The 19814-nt window shown below is 40.4% G+C and overlaps 1 protein-coding gene across 1 annotated transcript in view; it reads right to left on the reverse strand.

The window, feature by feature from the left end:
* Window positions 1-6652: 6652 nt before the first annotated feature.
* The window catches only part of LOC119411629 (laminin subunit beta-3), a gene marked incomplete in the record, with an annotated part of 118531 nt that continues 105369 nt past the window's right edge, over window positions 6653-19814 (reverse strand). The window contains 1 exon segment of the mRNA XM_037678535.1: window positions 6653-6887. Within this exon segment, the coding sequence (XP_037534463.1) occupies window positions 6748-6887 (140 nt within the window).

The raw sequence follows: 19814 nt of genomic DNA on the forward strand, positions 1-19814 counted from the left end.
TGAGCTCCAGACCAGAGAGGGACAGAGCCCCGAGGGCCGCCAGAAGCTGCACCAGCAGCCTACACACCCGAGGGCCACCAGGACCCCCACAGATCGCAGTCAGCCCGCTACCAGATGGAGCCAAACCCCACCAGGACGACCCGGCCAAGAGCGCCCGCCCAACCGCCGACAGTGCCAGGAAGCACCGGGATCGAGCCCCCACCACAGGAAAGGGGCCAGCCAGCCGGCCATGCACAGTCCCGGGCCGCCCCCAAGGACATCCACCCCATCCCCACTCCAGAAGAAATACTACACCCACCCCTCATTCGGACATCTCTCAAAACACATAGCACACTAGACACCTAGGCTGGGTCAAACTACCCCCTCCTAGGGGCTACTGGTCACGCCCCCAAACACCCAACCCCCCAGCCCATGACCCACAACCCACCAGCGAGCCGAAGGCCCCCGCCCAGAACCGGGCACCAGAACGCAAGCCGGCCCAAAGCCCGGCAACCCGCCCGCCAGAGCCCAAGATCCCCGAACCCCACAGGCCCAAGCCCGGGGGCGACAAGCCCCCAGAACCCCAAGCCCCCGCGCCCACCCCGAACCCACATCAGCACAGCCAGGCTACCAGACCGGTGACCCACGACCGCCGCCATAGACCACCTGAGGGCCTGCATGCAGCCACCAGCAGACATCCCCCAGAACCACCCAGGCCCTCCCCAGAGGGAAAGCAGTGCCCCCCTGCCCAGGTACCCCCAAGAGCCCAGCCCCCGGCAACCCCCCCGGGGCCCCAAACCCATACACCCACCTCCACATCAACCCCAAGGCCCCACAAGGTCAGATCCCAGACTACCCACCCTCACTATGTAACGGAGCCGATCAAAGGAGCCCACAGAGATTGATCCAATGTGTCGGCAGATGCTGTTTCAAGACTAATATGATCTAACAGCAGATTTTTATACTGATTAATACTAAGATTATTTTTATTTTTCCAATTCAGGAGTATGGTTTTCTTTGCGATGCATAAGGCAGTGAAAATCATGCGACATGTATTTTTTTCCAGGGTAACATCTTCCAAGATAGCCAATAAGCAAACAGACGGAGAGAGTGGAATATTACATTTCAGACATTTAGACAAGTCTTCACAAACCTGGACCCAGAACCTCTGAACGGGTGGGCAGAACCAGAGTGCATGGATATAATCATCAGGAATATTGCCTGTGCACTGTGAGCAGTTGTTAGATGATGTAAATCCCATCCGAAACATTCGCTGACCTGTATAATGTACTCTATAAAGAACTTTATACTGTATTAATTGTAAGTTGGAGATTTTAGTCATTTTAAATGTTCTTAAACATATTTGAGACCAGGTGTTTTGGTCAAAATTGATTGATAAATCTGACTCCCATTTTGCAACAGGTAACATTATGGAGTCATTGATTCTAGACAATTTCTTGTATATTTTAGATAATAATTTGGGGGATTTAAGATTAAGGAACTCTAACACACATATTGGTGTTTCTAACAAAGTTTTATTAAGCTTAAATTTCTTTTTTATGATAGACTTAATTTGTTGATATTGTAAGAAGTATTTATTTTCAATGTCAAATTGTATTATTAAATTATTAAATGGAATAAAGTCTACACCTTCATATATGTGTTCCAGACGTTCAATTCCCTTGACTCTCCAACCTGGGAAATTTAACATATTATTTTCTTGTAGGATGTCAGGATTGTTCCAGATGGGTGTATGTCTACAGGGGAGTAGTGAAGATTTTGTCATTTTCAAATACTCCCACCATGCTGTCAGAGAAGAGCTAATATTGATGCTTTTAAAGCAAACATGTCTTTTTATATTTGTGCTAATAAACGGTAGATCTGAAATCTTAATATTATTGCATAAAGTTTGTTCTATGTCTATCCAAGTTTCATCTAATGTATTTGGATTTAACCACTTTGAGATATATTGTAACCTATTGGCTAAATAGTAGTGATAGAAGTTGGGAAGTTCTAACCCTCCGGTATCTTTAGATTTCTGTAATGCTTTTAAGCTAATACGTGGAGTTTTGTTTTTCCAAAGGAATTTAGATATCAAAGAGTCCAGTGACTTAAACCATTCAGTTGAAGGTTTATTTGGAATCATTGAGAATAAATAGTTTATTTTCGGCAGGACCATCATTTTTACTGAGGCAACTCTTCCCATAAGTGATATGGGCAGAGATTTCCATCTAGTAAGATCATCTTCAATGTTCTTTAAAATTGGGATATGATTCAATTTTATTAAGTCTTCTAATCTAGGAGAAATATTAATGCCCAAGTATGTAATGTTACCTGATTGTAGTCGTTCATTGAGAGAAGTATTAAACACGCAGTTTATTGGAAGAGCTGTGGATTTTGACCAATTTATAGAATAATCAGAAACTTTTGAGAATGAGTTTATTAATTCGATAAGATTAGATATTGACTTTTCTGTGTTCTGAAGAAAAAGTAAGACATCGTCAGCATAAAGACTAATTTTATGTTCTATATTTCTACACAGTATACCTTTAATATCAGCAGTTTGTCTTATTGCTGCTGCTAAAGGTTCAATAAAAATAGCAAATAGTGCAGGTGAAAGTGGACATCCCTGCCTGGTCCCCCTCTGTAAACAGAAGCTTGAAGATATTTGATTATTTGTCCTGACACATGCTCTTGGTGAGTTATATAATATTTTTAACCAATTAATGAAATGGTCCCCAAAACCAAATTTACTCAATGTAGAAAATAAAAATTTCCAGTTTACCCTATCAAATGCTTTTTCTGCGTCCAAAGACAAAATAGCCGTTTCAATATTTTTACTATATGAATACTCTATTAAATTATATAATCTGCGTGTATTTGTGGTTGAGTGTCTTCCTTTTATGAATCCAGTTTGGTCAGGATGAATAATGAGAGGAATTATTTTCTCTAATCTTTTAGAGAGGACTTTACTAATTATTTTAACATCTACATTAATAAGAGAGATGGGGCGATAACTGGTAGGTAGTACTGGGTCTTTGCCTGGTTTTAATAGTAGACTAATGTTGGCTGAGTTCATATGTGTTGGAAACCTGCCATTTTCTTCTGACTCATGTAGCATTCTGTGAAATATTGGTTCCAGGATGTTCCAGAACTCTTTATAAAATTCTGCTGGATATCCATCTGGGCCTGGAGATTTCTTATTAGGCATGTTTTTAATGGCTTCACGGAGCTCATCTGATGTTAATGGTGAGTCTAGTTCTGACGATTGACTACTGTCTAGTTTTGGAAGTATTACTCTCTCCAAGAATTGATTAATATCTTCATCTGTTGGGTTTATTTGTGGAGTATATAGAGTTTTATAGAAATCTCTAAAAACACTATTTACTTTTTCCTCGTCATAAGTTATGTTACCATTTGTGTCTTTAATACCATATATAGACGTTTTTTCTTTATTTAATTTGAGTTGATTAGCTAAAAAGCTACCGGATTTATTACTGTGTTCAAAATGTTCCAAGCGAAGTCTTTGTACTAAGAATTTGTTTTTTTTGTCAATACATTCATTTAGTTCTAATTTTATCTTGCGTAGTTTTGTCTGTGTTTCCTCTCCTTGTAAACTTTCTAATAATTTGATAGATTTCTCTAAATCCTCAATACGTTTATTTTCTTTTTTCTTTTTGTTTGTTGCGTAGGATATTATTTTCCCTCTCATAACTGTTTTCCCAGCCTCCCAGAGTGTACACGCTGATGTACCTGGCAAGTCATTAAACTCTAAATACGATGTCCATTCATTTTTAAAGTATTGTATAAATTCTTCATCCATAAGCAGTGAGGTATTTAATCTCCAGTTTATACTTTTTGGGATTTCTTTCTTATTATCTAAATTTAAAGTAACTGGTGCATGATCACTGACAGCAATAGGGTGTATCTTAGTGTCTGAAATGTTGGTCAGCAATGAGTTGCTGATTATAAAATAATCCAAACGAGAGTAAGAGTGATGCACATGTGAAAAGAAAGAATACTCTTTACTATTAGGGTGAAGAGACCGCCATGCATCGCAGAGTCCATAATCACTCATGTACTGTTTAACTACATTTATGGATTGCCAACTGCGTTGAGCTCCTACTGCATTCAGCCTGTCTATTTTGTTATCTAGACCAAAGTTAAGATCACCTCCCAGTACCAGCGAGCAATCCATGTGATTTGATAGAGTAGAAAAGAGATCATGAAAAAAAGCAGCATCGTCCACATTTGGCCCATATAAGCTAACAATACAATATTTTTGACTGAGTATGGATAATTTTAATATTATATATCTACCTTGCGGGTCTATAACTGTGTCTAATATTGTGAAGTTCACATTTTTATGTATTAATATTGCTACTCCTCTCTGTCTTGAGTTATAGCAGGCTGAGAATACATGAGGAAACTCAGGAGACTTTAGCTCATCCACAGTTGACGGTAATTTATGAATCTCTTGGAGTAATACAACATCTGCCTTTAATCTTTTAATCTGGCTAAAGATTCTATTTTTTTTATGTTGGCTACCGGCTCCATTAATATTCCATGTGACAAACCTTAAGATGCCCATATTTGTGCTTGTGAAAATATAATTAAACCACACCCATTATCACAAATATCAAAAATAGTAAAACACCCAGACAATAACATAATCCTTAATGATTGATTATTTATGATTTATAGATAAACTAAGTGCTGTTTTTGAAGGTAAATCATGCATGTATTCCTTTATGAGGTATTTGTATGTATGTATATGGATATATATAAGCCTTTGTGCCTGTGTGCTAATAATTATTGAGTCAGAAAAATAGAGACAAAAAAAATAAAGTGAGATGATAATAAACACAATAAACACATAAAGATAAAAGAAGAAAAAATAAAAAAGGAACCCCCTTACCACATTAAGTGCCATGCCACCGTGTACCACCACCATCTGTGTAACCCACCAACCGAGCTGTGCTGAAAAATTACATAAATATCTGGTAAGTAATATGAATATATATGCTTGCTAATACATTTTAAGTAAAATTAGCAACTGAAGATCATACTTACCTTTTTTTTATATTACTAATAGAGCCAGGGAGTAACCTCTGGATCTCTAAACAGCTGACCATTGATGTAAAGTTTGTCCACAGCCACCGCAGACCTAAACTGGATCAGCTCATCAGAAAAGGAGTTATCCAAGTCAGCTGGATATGAAGATGAGAGAACATTGGCCTGTTGGACGAGATCAATGTCTGAACAGTCCATGTCTCTGTATGCCTCCAGCCATTTGTTCAGTCCTGACAGCAAACTGAAAAAATTATATTGAATGTCTCAACTTGGAACTTTTTACTCCTAATAAGAACAACTTCATTGCCAACTGTTTCACTGCCAAAGGTTCTTCTTTGGTAGTAATAACACATATACGTAATTATTAATGTAAGATGCATTAGGGTTTTAAAACTGGGTACATTATCAAAGCTAGAAATACAAATTGATAGTAAGATTTTTCTTAAAAATGCATCAGGGATTATTCATGAACTGTTCTGTTATGAAACTACAATAATTTTAGATTTCTGCTGCCATGCTGTCAGTGCCATAAAAACACATTGCATTTTAATTGCAGAGAAAATTGTAATAACAAATAAAAAAGTACTATAATACTCTCTATACACTTGAAATCATATCTGATATTCTCATCACTGTTGTCAAACCTTCTGAGGATCCGGTGTCTCTTCTCTGGTGGTTTATTGTAGTCCAGACACAAAGTAGGATGCAGGTTTTCCTCCGTCTGCCATTTGTCAACAAAGTGAAATGAGCTCATATACAGTGTTTAGGGCAGTTTCTTCAAATTCAGATTTTTCAGCCACATTCTTCTTGCTTCGTCGTCTAGAGGTAGGTGATGGAAACCATACCGCTTTTCACAGGAACACTCTTTTTTGTTGTTGTTTGGGTCCGTGTTCAAACCACTGTTGTTGTAGCCACTTATTTAGCTTGGTCTGGTTGTTTGTGTAGCCGCAAACAGCACAGCAGGTACCTGAACCCCAGTAGGACATTTTAGTAAACTTCACGTTTAAACAAAAACATTTGCTCTGATAAACTGACTGCAAATAACTTACATCAAACCTCGCACTCTGTTCTCCACCAGTATATTACAGATACTTCCGGTGTCGGACTGGAAGTTTCTTGAATATTCATTTTTTACAGTAGAGGCACCAGGAATAAAGTGGATTTGTGAATTTTATCGGGTTTTGTTTTATTTTGAAAAAATTGAAATTCTCTCTGCCCCATTGTGACCGTTATAGTGAGCAGCTTCTCCATCCTCCCTCATAGTGCTGTATCGCACGGAGGAGGGGAGTCAGAATGCCCAGTGTTTGTTGTTGTGACAAAAAAAAATTCTGCCAACAGAGGGCCCCTCTATGCCAAGGGCCCCTGGGCATGTCCCCAGATTGCCCACATGGTAGATCCAGCCTTGCCAAAGACACAAATATGACTGTAGACAAGCTTCTTTTTTTATTTAAAACAAACAAACAAACAAAAAAAAAGCAAAAGGATAAATAAATAATAGAGCAACGGTTGTACTAAAAAGTTAACTGTAGAGCAAACTGCATATTAAAGCATACAATTTAACTGCCTTTCAAAGTAAGAAACAGACATTTTTTTTGGGGAGAAAATGTACGATAAAAGTGCAAATACATGAAAATGAAAGAAGGGTGTAAATGACGAAAATCTGAGAGGCACTGCAATGCTTGTGTCTGGTAGCACCTAGCCCTGGCAGCTACGAAGATCTTTGGCTTTGTCTTGAAGTTGTGCCAGGAGTTTCTTTAGTTTGTCATCAAGTCCTTGAAGATTTGTTGATTTCTCTAAGATCTCATCCTGCAGTATTTGAAGGGAACCTGCTTTTCCTGTAGAGAAGAGAAAACAACAAGCATTAAACATACAGGTCTGTCCCCTAGTGTCCCACAAATGTCATCTTGAATTGAATTATAGCATGTCATCTTCAGAGACATGCTATAATTCAATTCAAGGTGGTGTACCAACTGCACCGGTCCAAAGATAAATTGTCCAAGATTAAAACTAACCTGGATCCTGCATGTAATCTTTGCAAACAAACTCCAGCTACGCTCTTACACACATTCTGGACTTGTCCAAAGCTGTGGGGCTATTGGGAATTTATTTTTGATACCTCCTCTGGGATATGATGAGTGATGTCTTCATGAGATTCTTTACAAATAAAATTATTTCAACTAGGGAGAAAATTCAAACCGTCATTCCTTCTATTGCCTCTGGTCCCCTATCAGATAAGGCAACTTTAAAAATGTCACTAGAACCTGATTTATGTTTGGACAGTTTTTGTCCTGTTGAGCTCTGGATTGTCAAAAATAATAACCTCATCCAAACCATCCACATGTCTGCTAGATCCCATCCCAACCAGGCTATGTAAAGACATATTAACATTAATTATTATCCACATTTTGGATCTGCTTAATTTGTCTTTAATGGATGGTTATGTAACAATATGCTTTATGATTGCTAAAATTAAAACTTTATTTAAGAAACATAATCTTTACTAAGGAATCCTGGCCCATTGTAGACCTATATCTAATCTAACTTTCATCTCATAAATTCTAGAGAAACTAGTTGCAGGTCAGTTGTGTGAACATCTACAAAGAAATAATCTGTTTGAAGAGTTTCAGTCAGGGTTTAGAGCTCATCATAGCACAGAAACAGCACTAGTAAAAGTCATTAATGATATTCTCATGGCCTCAGACAATGGACTTGTGTCTCTACTGGTCCTGTTAGACCTCAGTGCTGCATTTGATACAGTTGATCACAATATTTTACTACAGAGGCTTGAATATGATGTTGGGATTACAGGAACGGCTCTAAGATGGTTTAAATCATATTTATCTGATAGATTTCAATTTGTAATGTAAATAATGAATCTTCTTTATACACAAAAGTTAGTCATGGAATTCCTCAGGATTCAGTGCTTGGTCCAATACTCTTTACCTTATATATGCTTCCATTAGGTAAAGTTATTAAACATTTAAATTAAATATTTTCTTCCTTTTTTTAACTGCTCAAAAAGGCTTGATACTGTGAAAACGCATACAGCCTAGGTCTGTTTTATATCCCTATTGTTAGGGACGACTCTCTGCTCCCCTCGTGTCCACCCTCTCTACACCACAACAGTGGCATCGGACCCAGTAGAGGGACCAAGCCAAGCCCTCCTATGCATCTTCACCTGTTGCAAGCCACACCAGAAGCCAAAAACTTCTCATCAGCCTCACTCCAGAACCAAGATCCACAGAATGGGGGGAAGAAGATGCACACAAAGGCTCTTTCTCCCATCTCTCATGGCACCAGACTGGAAAAAACAGACAGATGTCTCTAACTCTGCCTACAAGTCAGGGGTCAGAAGACCCTGCCCTGGTGTTCAGGGCATGGACTATAAAAGACATGAAATGGCCCAACAACACCTCCTGCAAAGCAGAAAACACGACTGGTGCAATCTAAAAAAAGTTAAATCTGGTCCTCTGGACATTCAAAAAATAAAACAAAGCAAAACAAACAAACAAAAAAAAAAGTAGAAATGTTTCGTCTTTCATCCGAAAGACTTGCTCAGTCTGAGGGGCCGTTTACACGGCATGTATTTTGAGTGAATCCGCTCCGTTTTCTCTGCAGTTCTGCTGATCATTTACACGACACCAGTGCCCCCCCCACCAAATCCGGAAGTTTCTGAATCCACCTTCCAGAGTGGAGGTTTTTCACTGACTGCCGCTGATAATGTAAACATCTCCCGCTGAGGCTTTGTGTTAAACCACATGCGCACACGCACGCACGGTCGGAAAGACGGCATATTTCTATCAACATGGCGGCGGACACAGTGCTTTCAGAACTACGACTGATGGAATATATTTTAATCTCGTAGTTAATCTACGTCAGATTCCAGGTGCTGTGACCGACATCTGTGTTGGAAGAGACACAATCTGATCCAGTTCTAATGTCGCTGTTTATAGAACGTGGCATGCGCACACGTCACGCTGGACTATAACATACTAAATGTGCTAAATAATAACAGTTTAATAACAATAAACAGTATTTATGTTAGTGTGAAATATAATGAAGCTCTGAGCTAAATGAAGCTATCTGGACATTTTGTAATTCAAATTTAAAATGATGCTAAACATATTGCATGTTACTAAAGTTGAAAATAAAGACGTCAGGTTTAATTTTTTATTTATTTATTCAACACTACAAACTGTATGTCACACAAACACTGATAATTAAACTGAACACACTATTAAAAACAAGTTAACTGAACTGTAAACTACATTAATGAACTGGACTCTGCTCTGTTTTCATCCTGGAATCTGGTCCCACGTTATCCATGTGGCTCGTTCAAGCTGTCACTCTGATTAATGCAGCTTAAAACATTCAATGGATTGAATAAAAGAACTGAGAAGATTTTTGAATAAATAGTTCATCCAACATCTCTCTCTTCGACGTCCATCTACACTGCACCTGGGCCGAGCCTCGTTCAGAACCGGTCCGCCTGGTGGAGGACAGCTTCTTCTTCTTTCAGGAAAAGTAAAAATAAAAACTCAGTTTGTTCTTGTGTGATCGAAGAAAACACAAGCAAACATTATTAAGAATGTTGATTTACCTGCTTTAAATCAGTTGCTGATTATCACGAAGTAAAGTCTGACATCGTCGACTCGGTTCTGCTCCACTCAGCGACCCATGTGGAGCTGTTAGATGAAGCGGTCCCGCTTGGCGTCAAATCTGTCGACTCTTATCCAAAATCCAATCCATCTTTAACTTGTTAAGATGTTGTTAGCTGAACTTTTAGCCCACAGGAAAGGAGCATGCCGAGGCAGCACGCATGCGCATTAGGTGAAGGTACAAAATTCACAGTGCCATCTAATGACCCGGCATGGTAACTACAGCGGATTTAGGGGGGCGGGGGTGGATTCCTCCAGATGAATGTAAACACAAAATTCGTCCGTGTCAATGCAGATCTTTTCCTCTAATTAACATACAAAAAAAACTACGTTTCCCGCCATCGTGTCCATGGGAGTCAAACTGCAAACACTGTTGATGACTCCCATCACCCTTTGGAGCACAAGTTAGGAGTCATCAGGACTCTGTACCACAGAGCAGACAGCATCCCCACTAACTCAGGAGCCAGGCAGAAGGAGAAATCCTACACAAGACAGGCTCTAGAGCAATGTGGATATCCTAACTGGGCCTTCCTGAAAGAAGAGAAAAAACTCAAACAGGACTCCAGTCAGCCAACAGGTGAAAAGGAGGAACCCAGACCAGTGGTCATTCCATATGTTGAGGGAGTATCAGAGAAACTGAGACGTTTATTTTCTAAACATAACGTCCCAGTGGCTTTTAAACCCCAAAATACATTAAAGACTGGTTCATCCCAAAGATCCAGTCCCCCGGCACAAACAGAGTAATGTTGTGTATGTTGTTCAGTGTCAGGAGGGTGATCAGTCTTACATCGGGGAAACTAAACAGCCACTGGCCAAAAGGATGGACCAGCACAGAAGATCAACATAATAATAATAATAATAAACTTTATTTCTATAGCACCTTCCAACAACGCCTTGCATTGACCAAGGTGCTTCACAAGACAAAACAAGATTACAAACAGGACACAATAAATCAGTGCAAATTAAAAAACACAGCGAGAATAAAAGAAGGTAAAAGAGATAAAATAAAAAAATAAATACTAAATACTAAACTACTAAAAGTTAAACATTAAAAGCCCTTTTAAATAAGTATGTTTTCAGTTTGGCTTTGAACAGAACCAGATCAGAGATGGCACGCAGCTCATAGGGAAGAGTATTCCAGGCTGTTGGGCCTGCAACAGAAAAGGACCGGTCCCCCCATTGTTTGCACCTTGAGCGTGGCACCTCCAGCAGATTTTGACCAGCAGACCGTAAAGCTCTGCTGGGCTGGTGGACTTTCAAAAGTTCTGAAATATAAGGTGGTGCAAGGCCATTCAAAGCTTTAAAAACAAACAGTAGCAGCTTGAACTGTGTTCTAAACTGAACTGGGAGCCAGTGTAAAGAAGAAAGGACAGGAGTGATATGTTCATATTTACGTGTGTTAGTCAACAAGCGAGCAGCAGAGTTTTGTACAAGCTGTAAACGGGAGATAGAAGATTGATTAATACCCACATATAAGGCGTTACAGTAATCAAGCCTAGAGCTCACAAAGGCATGGATGGCCTTCTCCAGATCACTACGGCTAAGGAGTGATTTTACTTTGGAAAGCAGACGGAGCTGAAAGAAGCTGGTTTTCACAACAGAACTCATCTGTTTGTCTAGCTTTAAGTTACAGTCAAGCTCCACTCCTAGATTTTTTACCACCTGGTTGGCGTGGGGAAGCGGAAAACCTAGACTGGGAGAGATGTTGCATGAATTACTGGAAGCACCAAATAAAATCCATTCAGTTTTATCGTTATTGAGGTGGAGAAAATTCTGAGACAGCCAGTGCTTAATGTCATTTAAGCAGCTGGCAATCGAGTTGAAACCGAGTGAGGAACTGGGAGTGACCGGCAGATAGATTTGTAGATCATCTGCATACAGATGAAAAGACAGATTATGGCGTGCAATGATGGGTCCTAATGGTAGCATGTAAAGTGAGAAGAGAACAGGCCCCAGAATGGATCCCTGCGGTACACCAGAGGTCAAAGAGACTGAAGAAGAGGACAGATCACCAATCATAACAGAGAAAGTTCTGTCTGTTAAATAGGACTTAAACCACTCTAGCACAACTCCCTGAAGGCCAACCTGCTGAGCCAAATGAGTGATTAGGACCTGATGGTCTACAGTATCAAAAGCTGCTGAGAGGTCCAACATCACCAGCAGAACAGTTTTTTTGGCATCAAGGGACAAAAGAATATCATTCTGTACTTTGAGTAGTGCAGATTCAGTGCTATGACGTGGTCTGAAGCCAGATTGAAATTTTTCAAACAAGTTGTTGTGTTCTAAAAAAGATTGCAACTGAATGAAAGCAACCTTTTCCAGAACTTTGGATAAAAATGACAAGTGTGAAATTGGCCTAAAATTAGAAAAAGCTGTAGGATCTAAACCCGTTTTTTTAAGAAGAGGCCTGACCACAGCATGTTTGAAAACAGACGGGACATAACCTGAACTTAGACAGCTATTAATAAATGTCAGAAGACAAGGACCAATAACATCCAAGGACTGCTTGAACATCTTAGAGGGAATGATGTCCAGGGTACAGTTTGTAGGTTTCATCTGCTGAACCACCTTAACGAGGTGAGGTAGTGAGACCAGGTGGAACTGATCAAACACAGCAGAGGTTATTGAGGGAGCACATAACTGAACAGCATTATATGTACTGACAGTGTTCTGCTTGATAGAGTCTATTTTGTTCACAAAGTAATCAAGAAAACCATCACAGGTAGACTGTGTAGCAGTTTTCAGAACATTGATGGAGGGATTAATGACAGACTGAATGGTATTAAATAAAACCCTTGGCCGGTTACAGCTGGTAGAAATTAAATTAGAAAGATATTGTGATTTGGCCTGCTTAACAGCTTTTTGATATTCATAAAGATAGTCTCTCAGTATGTCCTGGGACACATGAAGCCTGTCTTTCTTCCATCTGCGTTCTGCTTTCCTGCAGCGTTGTCTAAAAGTCCGAGTGGTACCATTGAGCCAGGGATCTGGTTTGATTTTTGTAGAAGTCTGTCTTAAAGGAGCGATGGAGTCCAAGATCTTTGTAGAAGTGTACTGAAAGGAGGTGATAAATTCTTCTGGATGTAGAGATGCATTCAGACTTTCAGCAGAGTATTATGCCCCTTTTCCACCGTCACGGCGCGGGTCGGATATTTCCGGCTTGAAGCGCGTTTGAGGTCTTTCCACTGTTCCTGGGACCGGCTCGCCTCGCTAAATTCTGGCCCGGCTTCTCAAGGGTTCCGAGCGAGCCGCGCCGTGACGTCAGAAACACTGTCGGTCACTGATTGGTCGGGGGGAGGAGTCTGTGGAGTCTTTCCAAACAACCCGATCCACCATTTTTTTCTCTACCGCTTGCCATTAGCGATAACATGAGGAGCGTATATTTTAGTATTTTGAAGCTATACAACAACAATAATATCAAAGCTGTGGTCAAATGCAGAAGTGCAGGTGTTGTTGTGCTTGGTGGCCGACGAAAAAAGTCAAAGCGAGCTAGATGGAGGATTGGAGGGTGGTTTGGACACGACTACTGCTCTACTTGAATCATTTATAGAAGATGGTGAGTGTTTTCTAACTTTAAACATATTTTAAGTGACTCATCCCATCGGTTCTGAACATATTTTTAACTAACAAAAGAGGCTGACGCCATAATAGTACAACGTCGGTGCTACGATGCTAAGCTAATTTGCATAAACGCTAACTGTCCTCCGGTCCCATTTCTCACTGTATTTTATCCAGAACGTATTTCAGCGCGTGAAGGTTCATCTCTAAACTCCACATTAAACCCTCCAAGCCTCCCGGCTCCGGCTCCTGCTCCATCAGAGGAGTCTGCACCTGACAGAGCTCCATCACAGCCCACCTGCACCTCACAGAGCAGCACAACGCTGCAGCTTCTGTGCTCGGTAAGAACAGATGCAACATGTTCCACATCACTTTATTTGTGCCGATAAGGACTTGATTTATTTTATTTTTAAAGTAAAAAACTAAAATGTTGAATAAATACTGAATTGGGATGAAATTATGTTCACAGGGTCCCAGTTACAGACAACAAAATGTAAAATAAAAACAGTAATAAGATCTAAGATATGAATTAAGAAAAATATCAACTAAAAAACATCTACTAATAAAACACTAAGCACTAATAGCAGTAAACAAACAAAACAATACATCAAACAGCAACATGAACTTGAGTTTGTGCAGCCTTATGAATATCTAACACTGTGAAGAATCACATCATGTAGCTGCTGATCAGTTTCATGTTGCTGCTGATCAGTTTCATGTTGCTGCTGATCAGTTTCATGTTGCTGCTGATCTGTTTCATGTTGCTGCTGATCTGTTTCATGTTGCTGTGTTCATTCGTGCTCATCTGTTCACACAGACTCATGTCCGTGCTGCTGTTCAGCGTATTGTGTTTAATGTTTTTATGCTATTAGAGCTTATCATATTTTTAGTTGATGTTTTTCTTAGTTCATATCTTAGATCTTATTACTGTTTTTCTTTTATATTTTATTGTTGGATGTAACTGGGACCCTGTGAACATAATTTTGATCCACCACATGTACCACATGAGGTGCGAATGACAAAGAATATCTGTATAATACTTTCTGATTCATGTATCCACTGTTATTATATTATTTTCATTATTTTTAAATCAATTTATTTTTCATTTTCTTATTTTATCAGTTTATTATTATTAATATATCTATTATAGCTGTTAGCAGCACCTTTCTTTGTTTCATGCATTTATTCAAAAACAGTATGTAGCTTGAATTAACCACCTGTTTCTTCTTTCTAGTGAAGAGAAAGAGAAAAGAGTCCAGTAAAGAAAAGTCTTATTTCATCACTGAATGAACATGAAGAACTGAAGCGGACACAGCAGGAACAACACTTGTGTCTTCTTCTGGATGAAGCCCGTGAGACGAGGGACACACAGATACACAGTCATTAGTTGGACGCAGTAGTTTTTATTTTTGTATATTTTTCACTTCTTACTTTTACTATTAAACAATTTTTTTTCTTAAGTGGTGTCCTTGAACATTAAATTTCCTAAACAAATTTTACAATGTTAAGTTCATATAGTGTTTGTTTAAATTCATACTGGAAGTTGAGAAGAATTTCCAGTTGCATTTGATCTTTAATGGATCCTAAGAAAAGATTACCAGAATCTGCTCAACTGTTATTATGTTATAAATGTTTTGTTCTAGGATGAAGTGACACAAAAACAGTCAAATATTCAGAAAGGACAGTTATCAGTTATCATTTATCAGTTATCACTGATCAGTGATCAGTTATCAATTATCAGTCATCAGTTATCTTTTAGCAGTTATCGTTTATCGTCCGTACAACTGTAACCCCCGAGAGATTCAGCTGAAAGTCCTGGTGCACCTTTTATTTGAACCTGCAGAGATTTGAACAGCTGATCTGAAGCAAACAGGCAGGAGTTCACCTGAACTGACCACTCCTGCTGTGTTTGATGGTCTCCTCCTTCGCCACCCGTCCACCCGTCCATCCATCCATCCATCATCCATCCATCCATCCATCCATCCATCCATCATCCATCCATACACCATCCATCATCTTCTGCTTCAGGGTCATGGGAGCAGCATCTTCACCAGGGAGGCACAGACATCAACAGCCACCTCTTCAACTCTTCTAGGACCCCATGGTGTTCACAGACCAATTGACTATTTATTAATTAATATCCTGATGCATGTTCAATAATCCAGGTAGAAAAATCTAAAAAGTTAAGTCTGGTCCTCTGGACATTCACAAAACAAACAATACAGTTTATAATAAATAAACTAAATGTTTTTTGTTAGTTTTGTTTTTTGAATGTCCAGAGGACCAGACTTAACTTTTTTAGATTAATAAGTAATAAATTTATGTTTTAATTTAATGAAAGACAAATCTTTAAAATTCAAGGACAAAATTTAACCTAATTGTTTTCAAGTCTGTAGCTTATTGTAAAAGCAGTTTCAAAGATTACAACACAGTGTGATGTTTTGTAATTTTAACATGAACCTTGTGCATATCTGCAAATAATAAAAGTGAAGATATTTTTAATACATCTTTATTGTAAAAATCTATACTAAAATGAAAAACACATGGGTTTAAAGCAGCAGGAAGGCAGTAAGGTAGGATTATGAATCAGGTTTAAAAGTTACAGCTCCATTAGAGCATGACATCTTTTCCACAACATCGTGTGACAAAACCTTCAGGGTGTTCTTCTTCTAATACGTTTAGTGGTGGCTAGTAAGTAGCTTAAGGGAGCACTACCGCCACCAGGTGGTAAGACCAGTTGGATTCTAGTCCCCGCCTACAGAGCCGGTCCAGAAATGTACATGGAAACACAACAGACCCGAACCGATCTGAACCAACCCGAACTGATCTGATCCGCTCTGTGACGGTGGAAAAGGGGCATAAGTCAGTGCTTCTAAATGCAGCAGCAAACTGACCTGGAGTAGAGGGAGTGATGAAGCGGCAGCGACGTGCTGGAAGCATAGTTTTTACTGGGGGAGGAGTGGAAAATTCAAATATAATAGGAAAGTGGTCTGAAATACAAGTGTCCAAAATTTCTATATCAGATAGACAAGGGCCGTGAGAGATGATTAAGTCCAAAGTGTGACCATGACTGTGTGTGGACCCTGACACAGATTGTGACAGGTTAAAAGAATCCAGAAGGCTTTGAAAGTCAGCAGAAAGTTGGTTACAGGGACAGCAAACATGAATGTTAAAATCACCACATAAAAGCAAACTGTCAAATTTTGGCAACAGTTCAGCCAACAGTTCTGAGAATTCATTAATGAAATCCTTATTATATTTTGGAGGGCGATATAAACACCACACAGCAGGGGGGGTGCAGATTCCATCACAAACAGCTGAAGCTCAAAGCTGCTGTAGTTTTTAGGAGGCAGTGGGCGGCAGGTGAGTTTATCACTGAACACAGCAGCGAGACCGCCCCCACGGCCAGACACACGTGGTGCACTCAAGTAGGAGGAGCCAGGTGGGAGGAGCCAGGTGGGAGGAGCTCAGAAAAGGCACTGTTGTCCCTGGTTTCAGCCAGGTCTCAGTCATCAGAAATAAATCCAAACGATGAGTAGAGATCAGATCGTTTAGCATAAAGGTATTATTTGAGAGCGATCGGGCATTAAACAGGGCTGCACGCGCTGGTACACAGCCATTTGCGTCATCAGCTGCTCGGGCAAGCGGGCGGAGGTTCTGTTGCACGCAGCCCCCCCTCCTAGTCCCCACAGAGCGACAAGGTGGAAACTGAAAGTTGACGCCAGGTTTAACAGGAACGAGGCATCGATGACGATATACCAGGGAACGTCGGAGGTCGAAGACACCAAACTCCGAAGGTAAGTCCTGCAGTAGAAGCCGATGATCAACCGTACTGTGAGAGGAGAGGTAGAATTTGAATTTGACGAGGACTCCCGCTCTCCTTCCACGTCTTCTGCGGCGTTTGTTGCGTAGCAACGTCCCGGTAGTGCGGCGTAGATAGGCTGGCACAGACGCCAGGAAGGGCGGTGGTTTTTTAAAATGTCCAGTTTTACCAAAAACTGGTGCGTTGTTTAGCAAATCCTGCATCTTTAGCAGAGTTGAGCGGTTGTACACTAGAAGTGAGGATACATCATGGATGAAGAGAAGGCAAAACATGAGTAACTTTAACAAATTCAGGAGAGGTAGACTGCGTGCCATCAACAAAGGCGCCATCTTGGATGTTTAAGTTTCTTACTCATGATTACTCTTTGGATTTATTTCTGATGACTGAGACCTGGCTGAAACATCATCAGGCCAGGACTCTGCAGTCTACACTCATCTCCAGGCCAGCGGTCACTCTTTCAGGGATGAAGATGTTTACATCCTGGATAGAGAGGAACGATGATTTGAGAGAGGAGTAAAGGAGGCCATCTTTGTGAAAAGAAATCGTCCATCATTAAACAGGGGCGGAGGCCTCTGGGTTCAACTGTCCCCCTTTTACAATGCTGTGATTGCTAGTATCACTCAACCCCCTGTGAATAGTAAACAGCCATCAGGTGCTAATGATCCATTGTTAGGCTGATGGTCCTTCTTGACCATGTGAGCAGCTGGTTCTGGTTGTCAGCAGCAAACTGGTTGATCCACTCTGAGAAGGTGCTATTTAAGAGACTGAGCTGAAAACAGCACCTCAGACTGAGGAAGTCTCTCGGATGAAAGATGAAACGTTTCTACATTTTTTTTGTTTGTTTTGCTTTGTTTTGTTTTTTGAATGTCCAGAGGACCAGATTTAACTTTTTCAGAAGTGAGGAGAGTGTGACAGGAAGATGGAAGGAGTACTTTGAGGAGCTAATGAATGAAGAGAATAAAAGAGAACAAAGAGTAGAGTTTATAGAAACTGTGGACCAGGAAGTGGGAAAGATTAGTGAGGGTGAATCTGGAAAGCTCTGAAAAGAATGAAGAATGGGAAGGCAGTAGGACCTGATGAAATACCAGTGGAGGTTTGGAAATGTCTTGAAGAGATGGCAATGAGGTTTTTGACTCAAATATTCAATAGCATATATGAGGGTGAGAAAATGCCTGAGGAATGGAGAAGAAGTGTGCTGGTGCCCATTTTTAATAACAAGGGTGATGTACAAAGTTGTAGCATCTACAGGGGAATTAAGTTGATAAGCCACACGATGAAGATCTGGGAGAGAGTTATGAAAGCAAGACTTAGACGAGAAGTGACTATTTGTGAGCGGCAGTATGGTTTCATGCCAAGAAAGAGCATCACAGATGCCATCTTTGCTTTGAGAATGCTGATGGAGAAGTACAGAGAGGGTCAGAAAGAACTCCATTGTGTCTTCGTGGACTTGGAAAAAGCATATGACAGAGTGCCAAGAGAGGAGGTGTAGTATTGCATGAGGAAATCTGGAGTGGCAGAAGAGTATGTTAGACTGGTACAGGACATGTATGAGGACAGTAGGACAGTGGTGAGATGTGCTGTAGGATGACAAATAGCTTCAAGGTGGAGGTGGGAGTGCATCAAGGATCGGTTCTGAGCCCCTTCTTGTTTGCTCTGGTAATGGACCGACTAACAGATGAGGTCAGGCAGGAATCCCCGTGGACTATGATGTTTGCAGATGACATTGTGATCTGTAGTGAGAACAGGGAACAGGTGGAAGAGAACTTGGAGAGGTGGAGGTATGCACTTGAAAGAAGAGGAATGAAAGTCAGCCCTAGTAAGACAGAGTCCATGTGTGTGAATGAGAGGGAGGCCGGTGGAACAGTGAGGTTACAAGGAGCAGAGGTCACAAAGGTGCAGGACTTCAAGTACATGAGGTCCACTATCCAAAAAGATGGGGAATGTGGTAAAGAAGTGAAAAAGAGAGTCCAGGCAGAATGGAGTAGATAGAGAAATGTTTCAGGGGTTATTTGTGACAAAAAGGTGTCAGCAAAGGTCAAAGGAAAAGTTTACAGGACAGTAGTGAGACCAGCTATATTGTATGTTCTGGAGACAGTGGCATTGACAAAAAGACAGGAGAAAGAACTGGAAATGGCAGAAATGAAGATGCTGAGGTTCTCCTTAGGAGTGACAAGGCTGGATAACATTAGGAATGAGATCATCAGAGGTACAGCACAGGTTGAACAACTGGGAGATAAAGTTAGGGAGGCCAGACTGAAATGGTTTGGACATGTCAAGAGGAGGGACCGTGGGTATATTGGCAGAAGGATGTTAGAAATGCAGCTGCCAAGAAAAAGACAAAAAGGAAGGCCAAAGAGGAGATATATGGATGCAGTTAAAGAGGGCATTGAGGTAGTTGGAGTTAGGACAGCGGATGCAGAGGACAGAGTGAGGTGGAGGAGGATGACTCGCTGTGGCGACCCCTGAAAAGCGAAAATCTGAAAGAAGAAGAAGAAGAAATTTTATAGACTGTACCGTACTTATATAGCGCCTTTCTATCTTATCGAGATACTCAAAGCTCTTTACACTACAATCTGTGCCTCATTTAGAATGATTTGTTCAATTAGCTTTGTAGAGATCTAGTAGAGAGCTGTATGAATGGGTAAATCAATCAACCTTTATTTATACAGGGATTTACCTGTATAAATAAAGGTTGATTGATTTACCCATTCATACAGCTCTCT

Source organism: Nematolebias whitei, chromosome 7, assembly GCF_014905685.2.
Source record: "Nematolebias whitei isolate Nwh7 chromosome 7, NemWhi1, whole genome shotgun sequence".
NCBI lineage: Eukaryota > Metazoa > Chordata > Actinopteri > Cyprinodontiformes > Rivulidae > Nematolebias > Nematolebias whitei.